The sequence below is a fragment of the Capra hircus genome, chromosome 24 (genome assembly GCF_001704415.2).
Source record: "Capra hircus breed San Clemente chromosome 24, ASM170441v1, whole genome shotgun sequence".
Taxonomy (NCBI): Eukaryota; Metazoa; Chordata; class Mammalia; order Artiodactyla; family Bovidae; genus Capra; species Capra hircus.
Window position 1 is genome coordinate 33,494,729 of NC_030831.1, and position 20,734 is coordinate 33,515,462.

The window sequence follows — 20,734 nt, forward strand, 5'->3', positions numbered from 1 at the left end:
TCTTTCCTATATATGTGTATGTTAATCCCAAGCCCTGATTTATCCCTCTTCCACAGGTTTCTCTTTTCAATATCTGTAAGTCTGTTTCTGTTTTATAAGTTCGTCATTAAAAAAAATATATTCCATATATGAGTGATAGCATATGATACTTGTCTCTCTGTCTGACTTCACTTAGCCCCTCTCTTTGGTATAAATTGGAAGGTCATTGCTTTTCCCCACTGTGTGATTTCTTTGGGGAGGGATAAAAAAGGCCTTTTTGAAACTTGAGTGTATTTATGTTTCTTTAGTAAGGCTTTCCTTGATTATATGGTCTACCAATTCTCTATAATTTGAAAATGTCCATTAATTTGATATTTGTTTTTCAGTATGTCCTGTCTGTCTTGAAATTTACCTACCCTACATTATTCCAAGGGTGAGTATCTTTTATATACATTTGTAGGAAATGTCCAACTAGCATCATTAAAATTTTTTTAATGACTGCATAGATTTTCCATTAGATAGACATACTGTAATTTATTTAGTCCGTCTGTTAATGGCATTTAAATTGCGCCCCCTTTGAGGGGTATAAACACAGCAATATTATCAGACATTTTTTTGCATTCAAATCAGCCAAATTTCTATTTCTTTGGACTAAATTTAGATTAAAGAACATGAACTTCTTTAGTCGACTGCTTGAATATTAAAATTTTCTTTTTCAGAATTGTTTTATCAATTTACATTGTAACCCAGCCTGTGTGTGAAAGTTTCTATGATATTTTGAGTTGTGCTCAAAGTATGGCTCATTTTTTTCCTCTCTCTGCTAATTTCATGAGCAAAAAATAATAGCACATTGCTTTGTCTTACTATTAGATTATTCATGAAGTTGGATGGTTTTCTTATGTTATCCACTTGTATCTCTTTTTTCAGTGAATTTTTTTTTGCCTTTTATCTTTTTATTTTTATGATTTATTTATTTTAAATTGAAGGATAATTGCTTTATAGTATTGTATTGGTTTCTTATCCTTTTATTTTCAGTTCAGTTCAGTTCAGTTCAGTTCAGTCGCTCAGTCATGTCTGACTCTTTGCGACCCCATGAATTGCAGCATGCCAGGCCTCCCTGTCCATCACCAACTCCCGGAGTTCACTCAGACTCGCGTCCATCGAGTCAGTGATGCCATCCAGCCATCTCACCCTCGGTTGTCCCCTTCTCCTCCTGTCCCTTTTTAATTTATTCTTTGCCATTTCATTTTGTTTATAATTATTTTGATTATTTGGACTTTTTAAGTAACATTATAGACAATTCATTGTTTGAACATAGGAATGAAGCAGCAGAGAGAAACACAGATTAATCCAGAATGTAGTTTTGTAAACTGAGGGATGCTGTTATTAGGAAGAAGACAGAAAATGCTGTAGAGTCAGGTCAATAGAGTAGATACTGTAGCAACAGCATGGAGTGCTCTGGCGCTCACATTTCCCTCTTTTACCTTAACCACCCGCCCCCCAGCTTTTTAAAAAAAATATTTTATTTTTATATTGATTGTTTCTTTTGTGATAGCTACCATTGCTTTTAGGGGCTTCCTAGGTGGCACTAGTGGTAAAGAACCTGCCTGCCAATGCAGGAGACATAGAGATGCAGGTTTGATCCCTGGGTCAGGAAGATTCCCCTGGAGGAGAGCATAGCAACCCACTCCAGTATTCTTGCCTGGGAAATCCCATGGACAGAGGAGCCTGGTGGGCTACAGTCAATGGGGTCACATTTCGGTCGGACATGACTGAAGTGACTTAGCGTGCACCGTTGCTTATATGCTTATTCTTCTCATCACTGTATCATATAGATATTCACCTATATGTCACTAAAACTTTTTTCAATTCTTAATTATTATCTGTTTGTTTTAGTGTATGGTTCAGTGTGAAGAAATCATTGTCCTCCTCATGCTCTTTATTTATGCTAGCCCCATTTATTATATTTTGTTATATAATCCTTCATTTTGCTTTTAGGTTGTTAATATCATATGTGAGGTCATTTTCCTAGGGTCTGTTTTTGAGTGCTTATTTGTCAGCTTTTATGAAAAGGGGCTAGTGCTAAATTGTTTTCATTATTATAGCATTTAAATATGTGGTAGAGCACACCATCCTTCATTCTCCTCTTCCGTTTTTTTTTTTTAAGTATTACAAATGGATACAGAAAAGCAGGGATAGACATCTTAATATCAGTCAAGGTTGAATTCAGGACAAAAATCATTAAGTAAACAAAGAAATATGTGTTACAGTGCTAAGCAATGCAGTTCAAAATGAAAAGACGCATTGTAATGCTAGAGCATGGAGTTCAAAGTGCAAATGAAATAGGGATGAGTATCTGTCAACCAAACAACAGAGCATCATCTTTTGTCAAATAAAAATGGCAAGAATATCAGGGATAAATAGAAACATACTACTAGTAGGAGACAAACTTACTGCTATTTTTTCCCATGACGGATCAATTGGACAAACTAGAAAAAAACTAGAAAAAAAAATCATAAATAGTGCAATTAATAAATATCAGACTGACTATCTTGAAAATAGAGATTATGCCCCCTTTTAAAATGCCCATAGAGTATTCACCATGAATAAAGCATCAGTTATTTCCCAAAGAGTCGCAATTATACGATCCCAGTGCAGCAAAACTGGATCTCTACCTCAAAAACAAAAGTCCTGCCTACAAAGGGCTCTTGAACATATAAAAAGCTATTCTTCATTAATGAGAAAATATAATTTTATACTGTATTTAGATATATTTTTACTAACAAGATTTGGAAAGTAAAATTTTAAAATGTGATAATATAGTGTTGATGAGGATGTAGAAAGCAGGTAGGTGCTCTAGGGACTTCCCGGGTGGTCCAGTGGTTCAGACTTTGCCTTCCTGTGCAGGAGGTGTGGGTTTGATCCCTGGTTGGGGAGATAAGATCCCACATGCCTCTTGGCCAAAAAGCCAAAACCTGAAAAAATAGGATCAATACTGTAACAGATTTAATAAAGACTTTAAAAATGGTCCACAGCAAAACAGTAAAAAAAAAGCAGGTACTGTCATGCTGTCATACATTGATTATAGGTGGAAAACTGTTGATAATTGGCACAATGTCAGTGATTGGCATTTTGGTAAAATATAGCAATATGGCAATGGCTTGAATGCTTCAATCCAGCAATTCCACTTCTGGGAATCTACCCGACAGATTTACTTGCATTTATTTAAACAAAATATGTGCAGAGATATACATGTGAAACATTGCAGCCATTGGTGACAAGCATTTTTAATCAGCCTAATTTTCATCTATATAGAATCAATTAAATAAATTATATTGTATTCCTCATGGAATACCATTCAAACGTTTAAAAGAAGTAAGGAAACTCTTGTGTATCGAAAAGGAGAGACCTTCAAGATTTTGTTCCCCATTTAATGGGGAACAAGAGAAAGTCCAAAACAGTGTAGTATACTACCACCTTCTAGAAATGCGTGTATGTTTTCCTCATTTAAAAAAAAAGATTGGGAATTCCCTGATGGTCCAGTGGTTAGGATTCAGTGCTTTCACTGCTGTGGCCCCGTGTTCGGTCCCTGGTCTGAAAACTAAGATCTTAAAGCTGCATGGTGTGGCCCACCCCCCCCCAAAAAAAATCAGAGGACTTCCGGTGGTCCAGTGGTTGGCCTCTGTCTTCCAATGCAGGGGGTGCAGGTTTGATCCCTGGTCATGGGGCTAAGACCCCACATGCTTCCTGGCCAAAACATAAACAAAATAAACACCCCTCCCCTCCCAGCACAGAAAGCACAGCAAAAGGCCAAATGAATAATGGGTATTATAGGGTCTTCACCGGTGACTCCACTTTATGTAACAAATATTATTGTAACAAATTCAATAAAGACTTTAAAAATAGTCCACATCAAAAAAAAAATCTTAAAAAGGTGAAGCCCCTAGTAAGAGTGGTTACCATAGGGAAAGATGGACATGGTGCAGATAGCAGGCAGGGAAAGGGAGAAGATTTATCATCACTTACTGTTTTATGCTTTCGAATTTTTTGTTCTTTATCATGTTATCACCAATATGTTGTTTCGGGTGAACTTTGCAATCACTGTCAAGTTTCTCCCTTAGTAGTTCATAGCAAAACTTTAAAAGATATCATCCATGATTGTGTATGTTTTGGTCAATAAAGCTGGGATATTGTTTTCTCCTTTTCTGACCCTGAGTGTCCTTTCACTTCTGTCCAGGTCGAGGGACTTAGGGAATTTAGGTGGGAGAGGATGTTGTTGTCACCTGAATTACTTTTTACCCTCCTCCTCTGTGGGCTTCCCCCATGGCTCAGTGGTAAAGAATCTGCCTGCCAAGTAGGCGATGCGGGTACGAAGGTTTGGTCCCTGGGTCAAGAAGATCCCCTGGAGAGGGAAAGGGCAACCCAGCCCAGTATTCTTGCCTGGGAAATCCCATGGACAGAGGAGCCTGGCCGGTTACAGTCCATGGGGTAGCATAACAATTAGACACGACTGAGCAGTTCAACAACAAGAAGCTTTGCTGGAGCCACTCTCTCACCTGTGAGCCATTGTGCATTCTGGGCCTCCTGCTTTGAACACGCATCTGCTCAGATTTATTGGGTTGGCCAAAAAGCCCATTTGGGTTTTCGTACTGTTGCATGGGAAACCCGAATGAAGTTTTTGGCCAACCCAATACTTTCTCCAGGAAAACTTACTCAGCTCCCTAGACTAAATCAATTGCTCCCTGCTAGGTTGTTTTGTGCTACCTGGTACTGTTCCCCTTAGGACTTTATCACACACCTTATTGTATTTACCAGTTCATGTGCTTACTTCCCACTAGGGTTTCTCAGCCTCAGCGCTATTGATGTTTTGATCTGGTAAACTCTTCTGAGAGGCTGTCCAACATGTTACAAGGTGTTTGGCAGCATCCTGGCTTCTACTTATCAGATGGCAGTAGCAATGCTTCCCCCACACCCAGCTGTGACAACCAAATATGTCTCCAGATACTGCCAAGTGTCCCCTGGGGGGAAGATCCACACGATCGAGATCCACTGCTCTAGACCAAGCTGTTGGAGGACACAACCCCATGTATTTCCACGCTGCCTGGTGGAGTCATTGAAGGCTCCACAAGGGAGACATAAAACCTGGATCTTATAGGATGGGCAGGTGTCCTCCAACACAGAGGAGATGGGAAGACGTTATGGGTCAAGAGGACCACATGTGCAGACTCTAAGAAGTGTGAAATAACCTGGCATATTGCTGAGGCTGTGGCCAGTTCAGTGTAGCTGGAATGTGGCTGCCACTGGCAGATGAACAGGAGCTGACCCTGGGGAAGGGCGACTGCAGGTCCTGGGAGGCTTGTGTGACATTGTCCTTTAGGCCAGGGGTTCTCCACTGTCATGTCCCAACGCGTGGATGTGTTGTAATCACCTCTGGAGGTGAGGTGTCTCAAGTCATAACTAAAAATAAGGTTTTGAAATTTATGAATGACTCAGCAAAAATAGAGTAAAAGCAGTTACTGCAGAATGGGATAAAGTTGGGCCTATAGTACCTGTCACACATTTGGCACTCGGTCATGTCTGACTCTGCAATCCCATGGACTGTAGCCAGCCAGCCTCCTCTGTCCCATGGAATTCTCCAGGCAAGAATACTGGAGTGGATTGCTATTCCCTTCGCCAGGGGATCTTCCTGACCTAGGGATTGAACGTGGGCCTCCAGCATTGCAGGCAGCTCCCTTACTGTCTGAGCCACCAGGGAAGACCCTATAATACCCATCATTCATTTGGCGTTTTGCTGTGCTTTCTGCGGTGTTTATCTTGTTACCTGTGCCCCCAACCCCGCAACCTGAACTTTGCACTTGAGGAAATGTGTCTCCTGAGAACTTCATGTCCCCAGGTGTGTTGGCATAGCAAGGGGTCTGAGAGCTGCTGCCTATGGCATCAGGAGGAATCAACTGTTCTTAAAACAAGTGAGGAGCACAATTAGGTTTGCATTTTAGAACAAACCCTTTGGCTGCAGCATGGAAAATGGACAGTACAGGGCAACCCTGGAGAGAAAGGGGACCGGTTAAGGAACTGATGCTGTGGTCTAGATGTGGAATGATGGGAGGTTGAATTAGGCAGAGTGATGGAAGGGAAGGCTTCAGGTCTCAGAGCTGTTATGGGGATAAAGTCAACAGGATTTTGTAAGTCGATGAGGGAGGTGATGGCAGAGGAGGGCTAGGATGACATCTAGGTTTCTGGTTTGGCTGATTAGGAAGAGTAGGAGGATGGCCAGGATGGGGAAGGGGAAATTCCAGGTTATGTTTTATCCTCAGGAGCTTGGGGGTAGGTGTCAGGATGGCTGTGTCCTGTGAGAAGGGGGGTTTGGGACTTACCAGTGCAAGGTCATGGAGATGTGCTGGCTGTGGGTGAGATTGTTCAGGAAAAGTCTAGAATAAGAAGAGGAGATGGTTAGTGTCAGCAGGGAATGGTATAGCTGGACTCAGGGGAATAGCGGAGGTCGAGAAGGCAGGTCTAGAGCTGGGGTGATGGTTAGGAGAAAGTGGTAGAAAAGATTTGTAAGAAGGCTCACATATATGTATTTGTCAGTCAACACATCTGTGGGGGTGAGCCATGAGACCGTGGCACTCTTAAATTCACCTTGGCCCTTTTCCTTTTCAGGTGGCAGACACTGGTTGGTGGACTTTTGCTTCATGTGTCATGGAAACTGGGCTGGGTGGAGATCAACAGCCGTTCAAGGTAGAATTGCCTCTTCTGTGCTTCATTCATGATTCATTCCCTGCTTCCTTGTATGTTATTTGTATTGCATGGTGTTACATTGGGAAATACTCATGTTTATTTGAGTTGTATGATCTCTTAATTCCCTGCTAATCTTGAGATTCAATGGCTTTATAATCAAGTAGAACTCCAGTAGAGTTTTCCTGGTTAGTGCCACTAATGTAATGTTAAAATAAATTGAGATATAAAAATTATAATGCCATATTAATTTGACTTTGTTTTAGATTATAGGATCACTATGAGTAAGTTATTAAATCAACTTTAAATTTGGGGGATAAATTTTTTATTTTAAAATTATTTCCTGCTTACAAAACATTTAAAAGTGGTATAAAGAGGTCCCATGCTCTTTATTCAGATTTCCCAATTACTATTTTACTTTGCTTCTATTATCATTTTCTCTTGATATATACATATATATGTATACAGTCATTTTTTTCTGAATTATTTGAAAGTAAATAGCAGATTTTCTTTAATTCTAAATTGCTGAGTGTGTATTTCTTAAGAGGAAGGACTTTCTCTTACATGACTTCTGTAGTTATCAAAATGAGGAGATTAACACTGATACCATACTGTTATCTCATCTGTAGACCAATATTTATTTTGCCAGTTTCCTCAATAATATTCTTTATAACCCTCTCCACAAAAATTCTGATCCAGGGTCCAATTCAGTCACACATTGTTGTTATGATTCTATTAAGACCGCTTTTCAAATAGATTTAAAAGAAATGTCAAAGACCATGACATTTTTCAGCCAAAATGATCATCTGAATTGGCTATGTGAATCATAGATAAATCCTCACATAGGTAAAGCCTCATGATTCTTTGAGAACATCACGCCTCACCTGAAATGATGTAGAAAATGAAAAGAAAATGAAGTTAAGATTTGCATAAATTAGGTAAATATCCCAGTTGAATGATCAGGCTAAGTCATTTGCCTTGTGGTCCGAGTTATCTGCCCACCTTCTCCATGAAGATAAAGCTGCTTCCTTGCTAAGTCACCCCTTGGCTTAGCATACTGGAGAAGCTTTGGGAATGAGACCAGTAAAAATATTAATAATTTTGGCTTCTCCTGAAAACATATAACTGGAGAGCAATATACTGATCTGAAGAGGTTTGACAAAGGTGAGGCCCTGGGAACTTGGGTGTGGATCAATTTCCCTGACCCTGTTACATCATAGTTCATATTCTGAAAGAATATCCCACATGAGATGCTTAACTAATCTGAAGGAATAGTTCATTAAGTCGTACTCTTGCATTTCCATGATAGAGTGTTCTCTACTTGATAAAATAGAGACTTCTGGAATTTCATAGGTGATATTGAGCACATGTCTTATACTCCATTACTATGGTGGATAGTTCAGTGAGAACTGGGTCTCCATTTAAACAAATGTGGGCCCTGAATTCACAAAGCGTGGGATAGTTCTATGATTTAGTTAAATAATAAAGCATTTGGACTCTGAATAGTTGAATGTATTCCTCCACAGAAGCAAGAGAATTGGCTGTCAGATTTTGGACTAGGGTCTACCAGGGCTGATCAACATGGGTCTTTCACTGTTACAGCATTCCTGACTATGATTAACTTGTAGTTTCTGATGAGAATTATTTACTTGTTCATAATGGTCATTTAAACATTACCTAGGGATTCCCAGGTGGTACTAGTGGTAAAGAATCAGCCTGCCAGTGCAGGAGACTCAAGAGACACGGGTTCAATCCCTGGATTGGGAAGATCCCCTAGAGAAGGAAGTGGCAACCCACTCCAGTACTCTTGCCTGGAGAATCCCATGGACAGAGGAACCTGGCCGGCTACAGTCCATGGGGTTTCCGAGTCAGATGTGACTGAGCACAGGACTGGAAACATTACCTTACTCATATTTGTTTAAAAGCAATGCCATTGTTCATACTTAAACATTTTTTTGGCATGTAAAAGATACATAACATTTACTGTTTTAAAATAGTTTTAAAGTATATAGTTCAGTGGCATTAAGTACGTTCATAATATTGTGCAACTATTACCACCATCCATTTCCAGAACTTTTTATCATTCCAAACAGAAACTCTGTACCCGTTACATGGCATAGCTCTGGCATTAAAAAAAAAAAATCTTAAAAAATATAGCTACAGGTCTTCCCTCGTGATCTGGTAATTAAGACTCCATGGTTCCACTATTGGGGGCATGGCTTCAGTCCCTGGTGAGGAAACCAAGATCCCACATACCTCGAAGACTGGCAAAACAAAAAATAAATAGATGATAGCTCCCCTCACTCTCTACCCACCCCAGGCCCTGGTAAAGCTCTGTTACATTTTCTGTCTCTATGAATTTACCTACTCTGGGTACTTGTCCTTTTGGGACTGGTTTACTTCACTTGGCATAATACCGACACGCTTCATCTATGTTGAAGATTGTGTCAACATTTCCTTCCTTGTTAAGGCTTTTCGTTGTGTATATAGACCACATTTTGTTTTTATACCACATTGTATCCTGCATTTGGTGTATCCATTTATCCGTCAATGGATTTCTTCATATTTTTATTGCTTTTTTGTTTTGGAGGAGAGAAGGGGAAAATGACTAGTAGAGCTTAGTGAAGTCAAAGATACTCAAGATTCTTTCCTTGAAAGAAGTGGTTCTCAACAGAGAAGTTTGAGACCCACGAGACACTGCTGTCCCTTGAATGCACATGATGTTGGATGTTACCCATCTCAGAAGAGCCGTCATCATATTTCTTTTTAGTCCCCTTGCTAAAGCTCCCAGAGGCTTTTTTTCAGTTTTATCCCCTGGACTTCTTTGGTGGTTTCACAGCCACACACAAGATATCAGCCCAGTTAAGCTTCTTGGGAAAGATTCTAGTGTCTTAGTTTGTAGTGGGTTTTGTGGTTGATAACGGGTGTCACAGCTCAGAATTTCCAGTCACCCCGGGCCCTGGGCAGAAGGGTGTTACCAGGTAGCAAGCGGCAGGGACCCAGGACCAGGGCTCCTTCATGGGCTGGGCAGAACTGGGTTTGTGTTTGCTGTGGCTGCTGTTTCCTACCAGGCTTGGCTTTCTGATGATGTCAGCAGAGAACCAAAGTCCAGCTTTGCTGTGTGACTGGACTTGTTCGCTGTGTGACTGTGGACTTGTGCAGAGATAGTATAGGTTGGGCTCTACTCAGAAAGGAAACAACCCCAGGAAGACAGTGTGGCGTTCCCAGTGACATCATGGACATCCCCATCACCCATGGAGTGAGAGTGAAAGTCACTTAGTCATGTCCAACTCTTTGTGACCCCGTGGACTATACAGTCCATGGAATTCTCCAGGCCAGAATACTGGAGTGGGTAGCCTTTCTCTTCTCCAGGGATCTTCCCAACCCAGGGATCAAACCCAGGTCTCCCATGTTGTGGGCGGATTCTTTACCAGCTGAACCACAAGGAAAGCCCCTCACCCATGGAGGGCAGGCCCCAAATTGGTCCTTCTTTTTTTTAAATTGGAGGATAATTGCTTTACAATGTTGTGTTGGTTTCTGTTATACAACAGTGTGAATCAGCCTTAAGTATACATATTATCCTCTCCCTCTTGAGCCTTGTGTTATATAGCAACTTCCTACTAGCTATCTATTTTACGCATGGTAAGTATATATATTTACCATGTGTATGGGCTTCCCAGGTGGCACTCGTGGTAAAGAACCTGCCTGCCAGTGCAGAAGACATGAAAGACATGGGTTCGATCCCTGGGTCAGGAAGATCCCCAGGAGTAGGACATGGCAACCCACTCCAGTATTCTTGCCTGGAGAATCCCATGGACGGAGGAGCCTGGCGGTCTATAGTCTAGTCTATAGGGTCGCAAAGAGTAGGACACAACTAAAGTGATTTAGCATGCGTGCACCATGTGTATATATTTCAGTGCTACTCTCTCAATTCATCCCACCCTCTCCAAATTGGTCTTTAATAGCCTATGCCATTGAGAGTTCATTTAAACTGTCCTTGTAGCCGGGAGTACAGGAGAATCCTAGATTCCCTCTCAAACAAGTCACAGAAACTAGCACCACGCTTCTTCCGTTGCAGAGAGCCATGACTGCTGTGTGGGTCAGCTTCTGGCCATGTCATGTAGTGACTCCACCAACTGCCCTGATGGAATCGTTCTTCTCCCAGGATGTTTGCCCAGCACCCAGTTGTTATCACCGGGTGCTGGATGATACCCTGGGAGGCTCTATCTTGGGAAAGATAGCACTGGTTTTCAGTCACAAGCTTCTCATTCTACAGTGGCTTCTGCTGTTGTCAGACCTTTGCAGAACATTGCAGTGAGTTTTCTAGCAGATGTTGGAAGGCCTGAGTGCAAGCATTCTGTATTTACAAAATGTGATCCTGAATGAACATTGTGACCTGTTTCAGCTGACAACATCGTAGCACAGCGAGACTATGTCCTTCTGTTAGATTCTAGAACCACTGCTGAGGGCAGACTAAGTTGTAAATTCACTGGAGACTGTATTTTATTTAAAAATTATTTATTTATTTTGGCTGTACCTTGGGGCATCCAGAATCTGAGTTCCCTGACCAGGGATTGAACCCATGTCCTCTGTGATGGGAGTGCGCTTTCTTAACCACTGGACCATCAGGGAAGTCTCTCACTGGAGACTTTAGATGTCATCTCCTGGCTCCTGTGTTACTAGGCTGTATATTTAAATAAAAATATTTTGAGAGTAACCTTTAGCTTACTTGTCACTTTTTGTCCACAATATATATGAGAAAAAAGTTTGACTCTCAAGCTTTTCAGTTAAGAGAAATTCTATGTTAGGAAAACAACAACGTGTGTCATAATATCTTTGTGACCAGAGATTTCTAATAGATGAAGAAGCCCCCACCCCTTAATTGTGCACTGAGAGTCTTTGCTGGAGAACCTTAACAAATATCTTTGATAAAACCTGCAAATTAACTCAGCCCTGTCCATAAAGAAATGAACAATGAGACAGCCAGCTAGGGTTGAGATTGTGCTTCTTTTAAATTATCGATTATTTGTTGGTTTTTCAGTGAGCTAGCCCATGTTTGTCAAAGCTACTGGTGGTCTAAATTTCCCAAATAGTGTTGTAATGTATTGACATTTCATTTTGAATGACTCGTAGTTTTCTAAAAAGTGATCTTTGCTCATGAAGGAAAGTTAGCACTCAAATTCATGTGTTTTTGATATTCTTCCCTGTTGTTTTTGCTCCAGAGGAATACTTTACATATATGCATATCTTGGAATTACTTTGGGGGAATAATAAAGCCAGCTTTCAAAACTTCCTCAGGAAATATGCTAAGAACCACCAAAAGAATAAAATAGGGAATAAAATCTGATTGGTGTTGGTCTGGTGATTGGGGTGGTACCTGGGGGGAGTCCAGGAGGCCAGCGATAGTAAAAGGACAAGATATTTTTAAGTATCAGCTTTTGAGGGCTGCTTTTGGTCTTCATTACTGCACATGGGCTTTCTCTAGCTGTGGCACAGGGCTTCTTCTCATTGTGGTGGCTTCTCTTGCTGTAGAGCACAGGCTCTAGGGCCCTCGGGTTTCAGAAGTTGAGGCACATGGGCTTAGTTGCCCCACAGCATGTGAAATCTTCCCGGACCAGGGATTGAACCCGTGTCTTCTGCACTGGCAGATGGATTCTTAATCACTGGACCACCAGGGAAGTCTTCCTGAAGTATCAGCTTTTTTTTGAAGTATCCTTCACAAATACAATTTAAAGTTATTCAGAGTATATAGTGGGGCTTCTCAGGTAGCTCAGTGAGTTAAGAATTCACCTGCCAATACAAGAGACACAGGAGACATGGGTTCAATCCCTAGGTGGGCAATATCCCCTGGAGTAGGAGATGGCAACCTGCTCCAGTATTCTTGCCTGGAGAATCCCATGGACAGAGGAGCCTGGTGGGCTGCAGTCCATGGGGTCACAAAGAGTTGGACATGACTGAGCAACTGAGCATGCACATGCACAAAGTAAACAGTGTGGTGATGTAATTACACACACACACACACACACACACACATTGTGAAAGATTCCCACCTTGCTGTTAATAAAGGCATCCATCACCTCACTTATTTATTTGCTTTATGAGAACAGTTAAGTTTATTAGCAAATTTCATTATAGGGTACAATGTAAGCAATTGTAATCACTGTATGATATATTAGATCCTCATAGAATACATTGTTCATTGTTCACCAATAATCAATACACATTATTCACCTTGTAGCTGAAAGTATGTGTCCTTTTATCAAACGGAGCTGTTCCCCCCACTCCCTAGCCACTGACAACTACTCTTCTACTCAGTTGCTATTAAGTTTGACTTTCTAAAAAAAGGTGACCCATATAAGTGATACCATGCAGTACTGGTCTTTCTCTGGATGGGATTTTCTGACCTTTGACACTGCAGGCCATGCCCACACCACTCAGTGCAAAGGAATCTGCTGAACTCATTTATGATCGACTCACCATGTGGCGCTGTCACTCCCAGTCCACATGGCTCTTTCTGGCCTCTTAAATCCGTGGTATGAAATGTAAACATCCTTAGTCTGTTATGTCTCACACATTAACTTGGATTTCCAGTCCCCTGGACCCTGTGCATGAGCAAGGTGCTTGTTTTCTTTCTCCCATCTATTAGAGATGAGATATGTACCTCTTCTGTCTTGCCTCACTTCATATTTGGGGACCTTTGTCCATAGTGCTCAGTCATGTCCAACTCTTTGCAACCCCATGGACTGTAGCCCATCAGGCTCCTCTGTCCATGGAATTCTCCAGGCAAGAATACTGGAGCAGGTTGCCATCTCCTACTCCAGGAGATGTTCCCCACCTAGGGACTGAACTGATGAGTGCGTTGCCATTTCCTACTCCAGGGGATCTTCCTGATCCAGGGATCAAACCTGGGTCTCCTGCATTGGCAGGCAGATTCTTTACCTCTGAGCCATCAAGGAAGCTCCCTAATATCTTGGTCAAGGGTTATTTTCAAGTTTGGAAACAGCTTTTGGGTCACTAGGTGTCAGTGTAACACAAGGGTTTTCAAGAATTCAGCTCAAGGATCCTGCCAGGCTCCCATGAACAGATAAACTGAGTGTTTTCAGAGAGCAGATGTTCCTTCAATAATGCATGCTCTATTTGAAAAACAAGTGATTTAATTTAATTAGCCTTCATCTCAGTAACAACAGTTTTAAGATTCATGCCAACAGACTATTGTTAGCTTCTTGCAAAATGCTTTATTCATCAGGGTTCTTAGGGACAGTAGAGTGTGCAGAAGCAGAAAACAGAAAGTACATGATGCAAACAAGATGCAGCATTTGTGCTAATAAATCATGTAGGAAAAACTGGGTGTCACCACTCTTTTTAAAGCAGACCCCATAGCAAATAGTCCTTCAACAGAGTACAGTCTGCAATCTCTCTCAAAAGGAGTTGCTATGAGATCCCTCCTACACACACACACACACACACACACACGCACACGCACTTCCTGGTTTAACAGCTCCCCAGAGGCCCTCAAACCACAGAGACTTAAGATTCTGCCAGGACCTTCTCAGGATTTAATCCTGTCTTGTCTCCTTTGATAGAACAATGCAAGGGTAAACCAGCATAGGAGGCCCAGATGGTGCCACCTTATGAATTAAAGGTGGAGAGGAGGTACTCCTTTGTTCCTAGTAGGCTATTGAGTGTCTTGGAATCACGCAGTGTTGAATCACACAGTGTTGAAGCTGCCAAGGAGCATCTCCATCAGCTCAGGCTGCTGGCACAAAAGACCGTGGGCTTAAACAACAGACATTAGACATTTATCTCTCACAGCTCTGGAAGCTGGAATGTCCAGGATCAAGGTGCCAGTGTGGCTGGGTTCTGGGGAAGGCATCTTCTGGGTTTATGGATGTTTGCTTTCTTGTTGGGTTGCCCTGGTGGCTCAGTGGTAAAGAATCTGCCGCCAGTGCAGGAGACGCGGGTTCAATCCCTGGGTTGGGATGATCCCCTGGAGGAGGAATGGCAACCCACTCCAGTATTCTTGCCTGGAGAATCCCATGGACAGAGAAATCTGGCAGGCTCCAGTCCACGGGGTCACAAAGAGTCAGACAGAACTTAGCAAGTGAGCACACATGCATGCATGAACTCTTTCTTGCTGTTTCTTTACCTGGTGGTGGTGTGTGTAAGAAACAGAGAGAGAGAGACTGATAAAGCAGAGAGAATAGAGGAGGCATGCTCTCCTGTCTCTTCTTACAGGGCACTAATTCCATCCTGAGGGCCACACCCTGACGATCTGATTACCTCCCAAGGGCCCTGCCTCCCTCCATCACACTAAGGATTAGAATTTCAACATATGAATTTTGGGAGGACATTAACATGCAGTTCATAGCAGAGAATAAATCAGTATAGGTCCTTGGAAGGCAATTATGTAACCAGTTGCAAACTTTAATAGGTGTATCTTTGAACAGCAATCCTACTTCAGGAGATGTGTTCTTAATATTCTGAACATCATGAATATGAGAGGAGAATATAGTCAAGGATAATCAATACTGCGTTAGAAGAGTAAAAACCTAGGCTGAACTTACATGTTCAGCTGTAGCATGGGATATGCGTATGTGCTCAGTCCCTCAGCTGTGTCTGACTCTTTGCAACCCTATGGACTGTAGCCCGCCAGCATAGAATATAGTTATTAATGAGTTGGGGATGACCTTTTTGACATGGGAAGGTGTTAAGCAAGTTATAAAACAACCTGTATAGTTGGATCCAATTTTTGTTGAAGTGTTTGTATATGTGCATATGGCTACTGTTTGGAAAGAGATGAAACAAAATATTAACAGTGGTTGTCTTTGGATAGTAGTATTATAATTATAACATTTTTCTTGATAATCTGTGTTTTCAAAATTTTCTAACATGGAAGGCACCATTTTTTAATAAGAAAAAGAGATTAAATTAGCATAGGAAACAAAATAACTGCCTCTATTTCAAGTTTCTAAGTTCTTGTCTATTGAAGAAAAACATCTTTGTTTTTTAATGCAGTTTTTTGTTGTTACGGTTGTAGGTTACAACATGATTGTTGTAAATGTTTATTGAATTTGAAATTGTTACAGCTCCTCCATTGGGGCCATTTTAGAGAGGCGGATGACAGGATATAGGAATTTTTTGCTTTCATCCCTGTCCTTGGAAACTGAGTAGCTGTAAGCACCAACAATTTTGTTCAGAGCAAAGTCTCTGAAGGGCTTGAGAAAAACAGAGGAAGAAATGTGAATTAGGGTCGTGACTTCAGTTTCCTGATGTATCTTGTTGCTTTGTACCTAACTAGCAAGAGCAGGGAAACCTTTTTTTTTTTTAAGTTACAAAAATAATTCATGGCGATTCATTCAGCAAATATTTGAGCATCTGTTGTATAAGCCAGATATTGTTTTAGATGTATGGGATAAACAAGGACCAGAACAAACACCCTTGCTATGTTCTAATGGAGGTAGACAGACAAGAAACAAACGAAATGTAAATGCATGACGTGATAGGTGGAGAGAAAAATGGAGCTGGATAAGTGGATAGTGTGTATGTGTGTGTGCGCCTGAGTGTGGGCCAGTGATGGGGTGATGGTTGTTATTTTGTATGGCATGGGTAAGAAGGATTCAGGGATAAGATGACTTTTGAGTAGAGATCTGAGTACCTGTGAGTGTGAACCATGCAGTTATCTGGAGCGTGAGGGCTACAGGCTGAAGAATATTTGATGATCAACAGTCAGGTCAATGCAGTTTTATTCCACTTGTCAGTGGAAACATCATCATAGATATCTTTAAGTACTTCATCAACAGTAATAGTAAATAATAAAGTACATAGCCTCCAAAAATATACCAATTTAGATTCCCTGATGGCTTAGATGGTAAAAAATCTGCCTGCAATGTAGGAGACCTGGGTTAAATCCCTGGGTTGGGAAGATCCCCTGGAGAAGGAAATGACAACCCACTCCAGTATTACTCCCTGGAGAATCCATCCCATGGACAGAGGAGCCTGGCAGGTTACAGTCCATGGGAGTGCAAAGAGTTGGACACAACTGAGCAGCTAACACACACACACACATCCCACAGCAATATATGAAGGCGTTAATTTTATGACCCCCTATGTTACATGTCATTTTTAAATTTAAATTTATTTATTTTAATTGGAGGCTAATTACTTTACAATATTGCATTGGTTTTGTCATACATTGACATGAATGTGCCATAGGTGTACATGTGTTCCCCATCCTGAACCCCCCTCCCACCTCCCTCCCCATTACATATCGTTTTTTAAAAACTACTAGTTTCTTGGGCGGAGAAGGCGATGGCACCCCACTCCAGTACTCTTGCCTGGAGAATCCCAGGGACAGAGGAGCATCCCAGGGACAGAGGAGCATCCCAGGGACAGAGGAGCATCCCAGGGACAGAGGAGCATCCCAGGGACAGAGGAGCCTGGTGGGCTGCCGTCTATGAGGTCACACAGAGTCGGACATGACTGAAGTGACTTAGCAGCAGCAGCAGTTTCTTGGGCAAAACTTGGTATATCATTGGTTTTCAAAAGATTGGCTTGGGGTTTTAAATTATTTGTTTACTTATTTGTGGCTCTGCTGGGTCTTTGTGGCTGTGCTTGGGCTTTCTCTGGTTGCAAAGAGCAGAGGCTACTCCAGTTGCGGGGCATGGGCTTCTCATTGCAGTGCTTCTCCTGTTGCAGGGCACAGGCGGGCCTCACTAATTGCCACACGTAGTCTCAGTAGTTGCGGGGGCACATGGACTTAGTTGCTCCCTAAGAACCAGGGATCAAACCCATGTCCCCTGCATTGGCAAGCGGATTCCTGTCCACTGTATCACCAGGAAAGTCCAGTATATCATTGTTTTATTTTAAAATTCTTGTAGTATAATGGATGTTGAATAATTTTTCATATGTTTATTGGCCATTGGTATTTCTTGTGTGTATGTGGGTATGAGAGAGAGACACAAACAGAAGCAGGAGAGAGAAAATTACCTATTTTTGTCATTTGACTATTTTTCTTTTTTCTTTTGGGGAGTTGGTTTTTCTGTCATCGATTTATAAACATGCATCCTACATCAAGCGTATTAAACTCCAACCGGTTTTATGTGTTGCCTATATTTTTCCTGGTTTGTTACTCATCTTTTCATTTTCTTCATGATATTTTTGGCCATTTTATGTAGGCAGATCTCTCAATCTTTCCTAGAGGCGTCTGTCCTTGGAGTTGTGTATGGAAAACCCAGAAGCAGAACATTCATTGAATATTGTTTTTTAACGTGCCATGCATTGCCCCGAGTGGTGCTTATTCATTCTCTTAGCTAATCATCTCAGTAGCCTTCTGAGCATTATTACCCCTATTTCATAAATGAAAAAAGTGAGCTTTCACTGCAAACTAGCTTTAGAGTTGGGATATAGACCTGCTAAGTAGGAAGGTTTGCCTGACCATATTCTTCCTACTACATACAACCCCCTGCTCTGTATTTGTGCATCCTTCCTGCCCCCACCCCTAGATGACCTCTATGACCCCTGGATAGCCCCTGTCCTAGATGCCCTGACCTAGAAGACAGGGCACAGTCCACCCAAAAATGTGAGTGAAATCTGTCTTTTAGAGCTGTTGGTTAAAGTTAGCTGACTGCTAGAACAGTCCTTGGAAGTGAAGAGAGCTAATCATAATTTCCAAGATTTGGGCAACCATGTGACCATTATAAGATTATAGTCTCCAGTGCCCAGAACTAGATACGATTTCCATCACTTACTGCGATATCTTCTGAGAAAAGAATCTTCAGTTTTAGCTGAGCTAACTAGGATATCAAAATTATAGTTTCCTTTCTTCCTAAAGAAAGGAGTTTAAAGAACTGCTTCGAGAGATGACAAAAACGCTGAGAAGCACCACCCTTGCAGCTCACATCTTTATCTTGTCTCCACACTGCCTGGAAGATCATGGAAGCTTCAGTTGTCCTGAATTTTATCTGCCCCAGTAGCTGGGGTCTGACCAGTTGAAAGGTCTGACCCCTCCATATTGTGAGACCCCACTCAACAGTTGTGAAAACTCTGGAAGCCAGAGATCCAAGTTAGAATTCCTGAAGCAGCCTGTATATATTTTTTTCTGGTTGAAGTTCTTTCTTTTTTATTTTTTTAAAGTCTTTATTGAATTTCTTACAATATTGTTTCTGTGGTACGTTTTTTGGATTTTTGCCCACAAGGCATGTAGGATCTTAGCTCCCCAACTAGGGGTCTAATTGGCACCCCCTGCATTGGATGGCGAAGTCTGAACCACCTGACCACCGGGGAAGTCCCCTTTCTTTTTTTTTTTAACAACAAAAAGAAACATGTTTTATTGAGAGAAAAAAATTCTACTCTAGTAGTAAGATATGGAGGAAAATTTAGTCAGACCTTATGCCATGCTCCATACTTAGAGTACTTACAGAGACAGAATTTCCTTTTTTTTTTGGCTTAAAAATAACACAAATTTATTATCTTACACTTCTGGAGTCTGAAAGTCTAAGATGGCACTTGGGTGACAAGTCTTTGGCTGTTAATACTTTGCTACAATTGAGAGATTTTCTCTCATTTTTTGTTTTCAAAACTTTTTGCAGTACAACCTTAACTTTCCAGAGGTCCCAGTTGCTTTTCAGAATCTGCTAACAATTTTTATGCAGAAAAAAATGTTTATTTGTACATATCTTCCAATTTTGCCTAAACTTTCTCTTTTTTTAAAAAAACTACACGTTTTAAAAATGTTGGTGGTATTTCCTTTTTTTTTTAAATTTTTTTCCATTTATTTCTTTTATTTTTTGAAAATATAAATTTATTTATTTTAAGTAGAGGCTAATTACTTTACAACATTGTATTGGTTTTGCCATACATCAACGTGAATCTGCCACGGGTATAAATGTGTTCCCTATCCTGAACCCCCCTCCCACCTCCCTCCCCATACCATCCCTCTGGGTCATCCCAGTGCACCAGCCCCGAGCATCCTGTATCATGAATTGAACCTGGACTGGTGATTCGTTTCACATATGATATTATACATGTTTCAATGCCATTCTCCCAAATCATCCCACCCTCTCCCTCTCCCACAGAGTCCAAAAGACTGTTCTATACATCTGTGTCTCTTTTGCTGTCTCGCATACAGGGTTATCGTTACCATCTTTCTAAATTCCATGTATATGCGTTAGTATACTGTATTAATGTTGTTCTTTCTGGCTTACTTCACTATGTATAATAGGCTCCAGTGTTACCCACCTCATTTAGAACTAATTCAAATGTATTCTTTTTAATGGCTGAGTAGTACTCCATTGTGTATATGTACCACAGCTTTCTTATCCATTCATCTGCTGATGGACATCTAGGTTGCTTCCTTGTCCTGGCTATTATAAAACAGTGCTGCGATGAACATAGGGGTATACGTGTCTCTTTCAATTCTGGTTTCCTCAGTGTGTATGCCCAGCAGTGGGATTGCTGGGTCGTATGGCAGTTCAATTTCCAGTTTTCTAAGGAATCTCCACAATGTTCTCCATAGTGGCTGTACTAGTTTGCATTCCCACCAACAGTGTAAGAGAGTTCCCTTTGCTCCATACCCTCTCTAACATTTATTGCTTGTAGACTTTTGGATAGTAGCCATTCTGACTGGCATGAAATGGTACTTCATTGTGGTCTTGATTTGCATTTCTCTGATAATGAGTGATGTTGAGCATCTTTTCATGTGTTTGTTAGCCATCTGTATGTCTTTTTTGGAGATATGTCTGTTTAGTTCTTTGGCCCATTTTTTGACTGGGTCGTTTATTTTTCTGGAATGAACTGCAGGAGTTGCTTGTATTTTTTTGAGATTAATTCTTTGTCAGTTGCTTCATTTGCTATTATTTTCTCCCATTCCAAAGGCTATCTTTTCACCTTGCTTATAGTTTCCTTTGTTGTGCAGAAGCTTTTAATTATGATTAGGTCCCATTTGTTTATTTTTGCTTTTATTTCCAGTATTCTGGAAGGTGGGTCATAGAGGATCCTGCTGTGATGTATGTCGGAGAGTGTT

At 41.2% G+C, this 20,734-nt stretch overlaps 1 protein-coding gene across 3 annotated transcripts in view; it reads left to right on the top strand.

Annotated features, from left to right (window-relative positions):
• TMEM241 (transmembrane protein 241) overlaps nucleotides 1–20,734 on the top strand; it is a 115,761-nt gene that overhangs the window by 2,182 nt on the left and 92,845 nt on the right. For all 3 annotated transcript variants that reach the window (XR_001917184.1, XM_005697049.3, XM_005697050.3), the window contains exons 2-3: nucleotides 366–412; nucleotides 6,640–6,717. Coding sequence is in view for 2 of the 3 variants with exons in the window: in XM_005697049.3 (XP_005697106.1) it covers nucleotides 366–412; nucleotides 6,640–6,717 (125 nt within the window). In the remaining variant the exon portion in view is untranslated. The remainder of the gene's footprint in view (nucleotides 1–365; nucleotides 413–6,639; nucleotides 6,718–20,734) is intronic.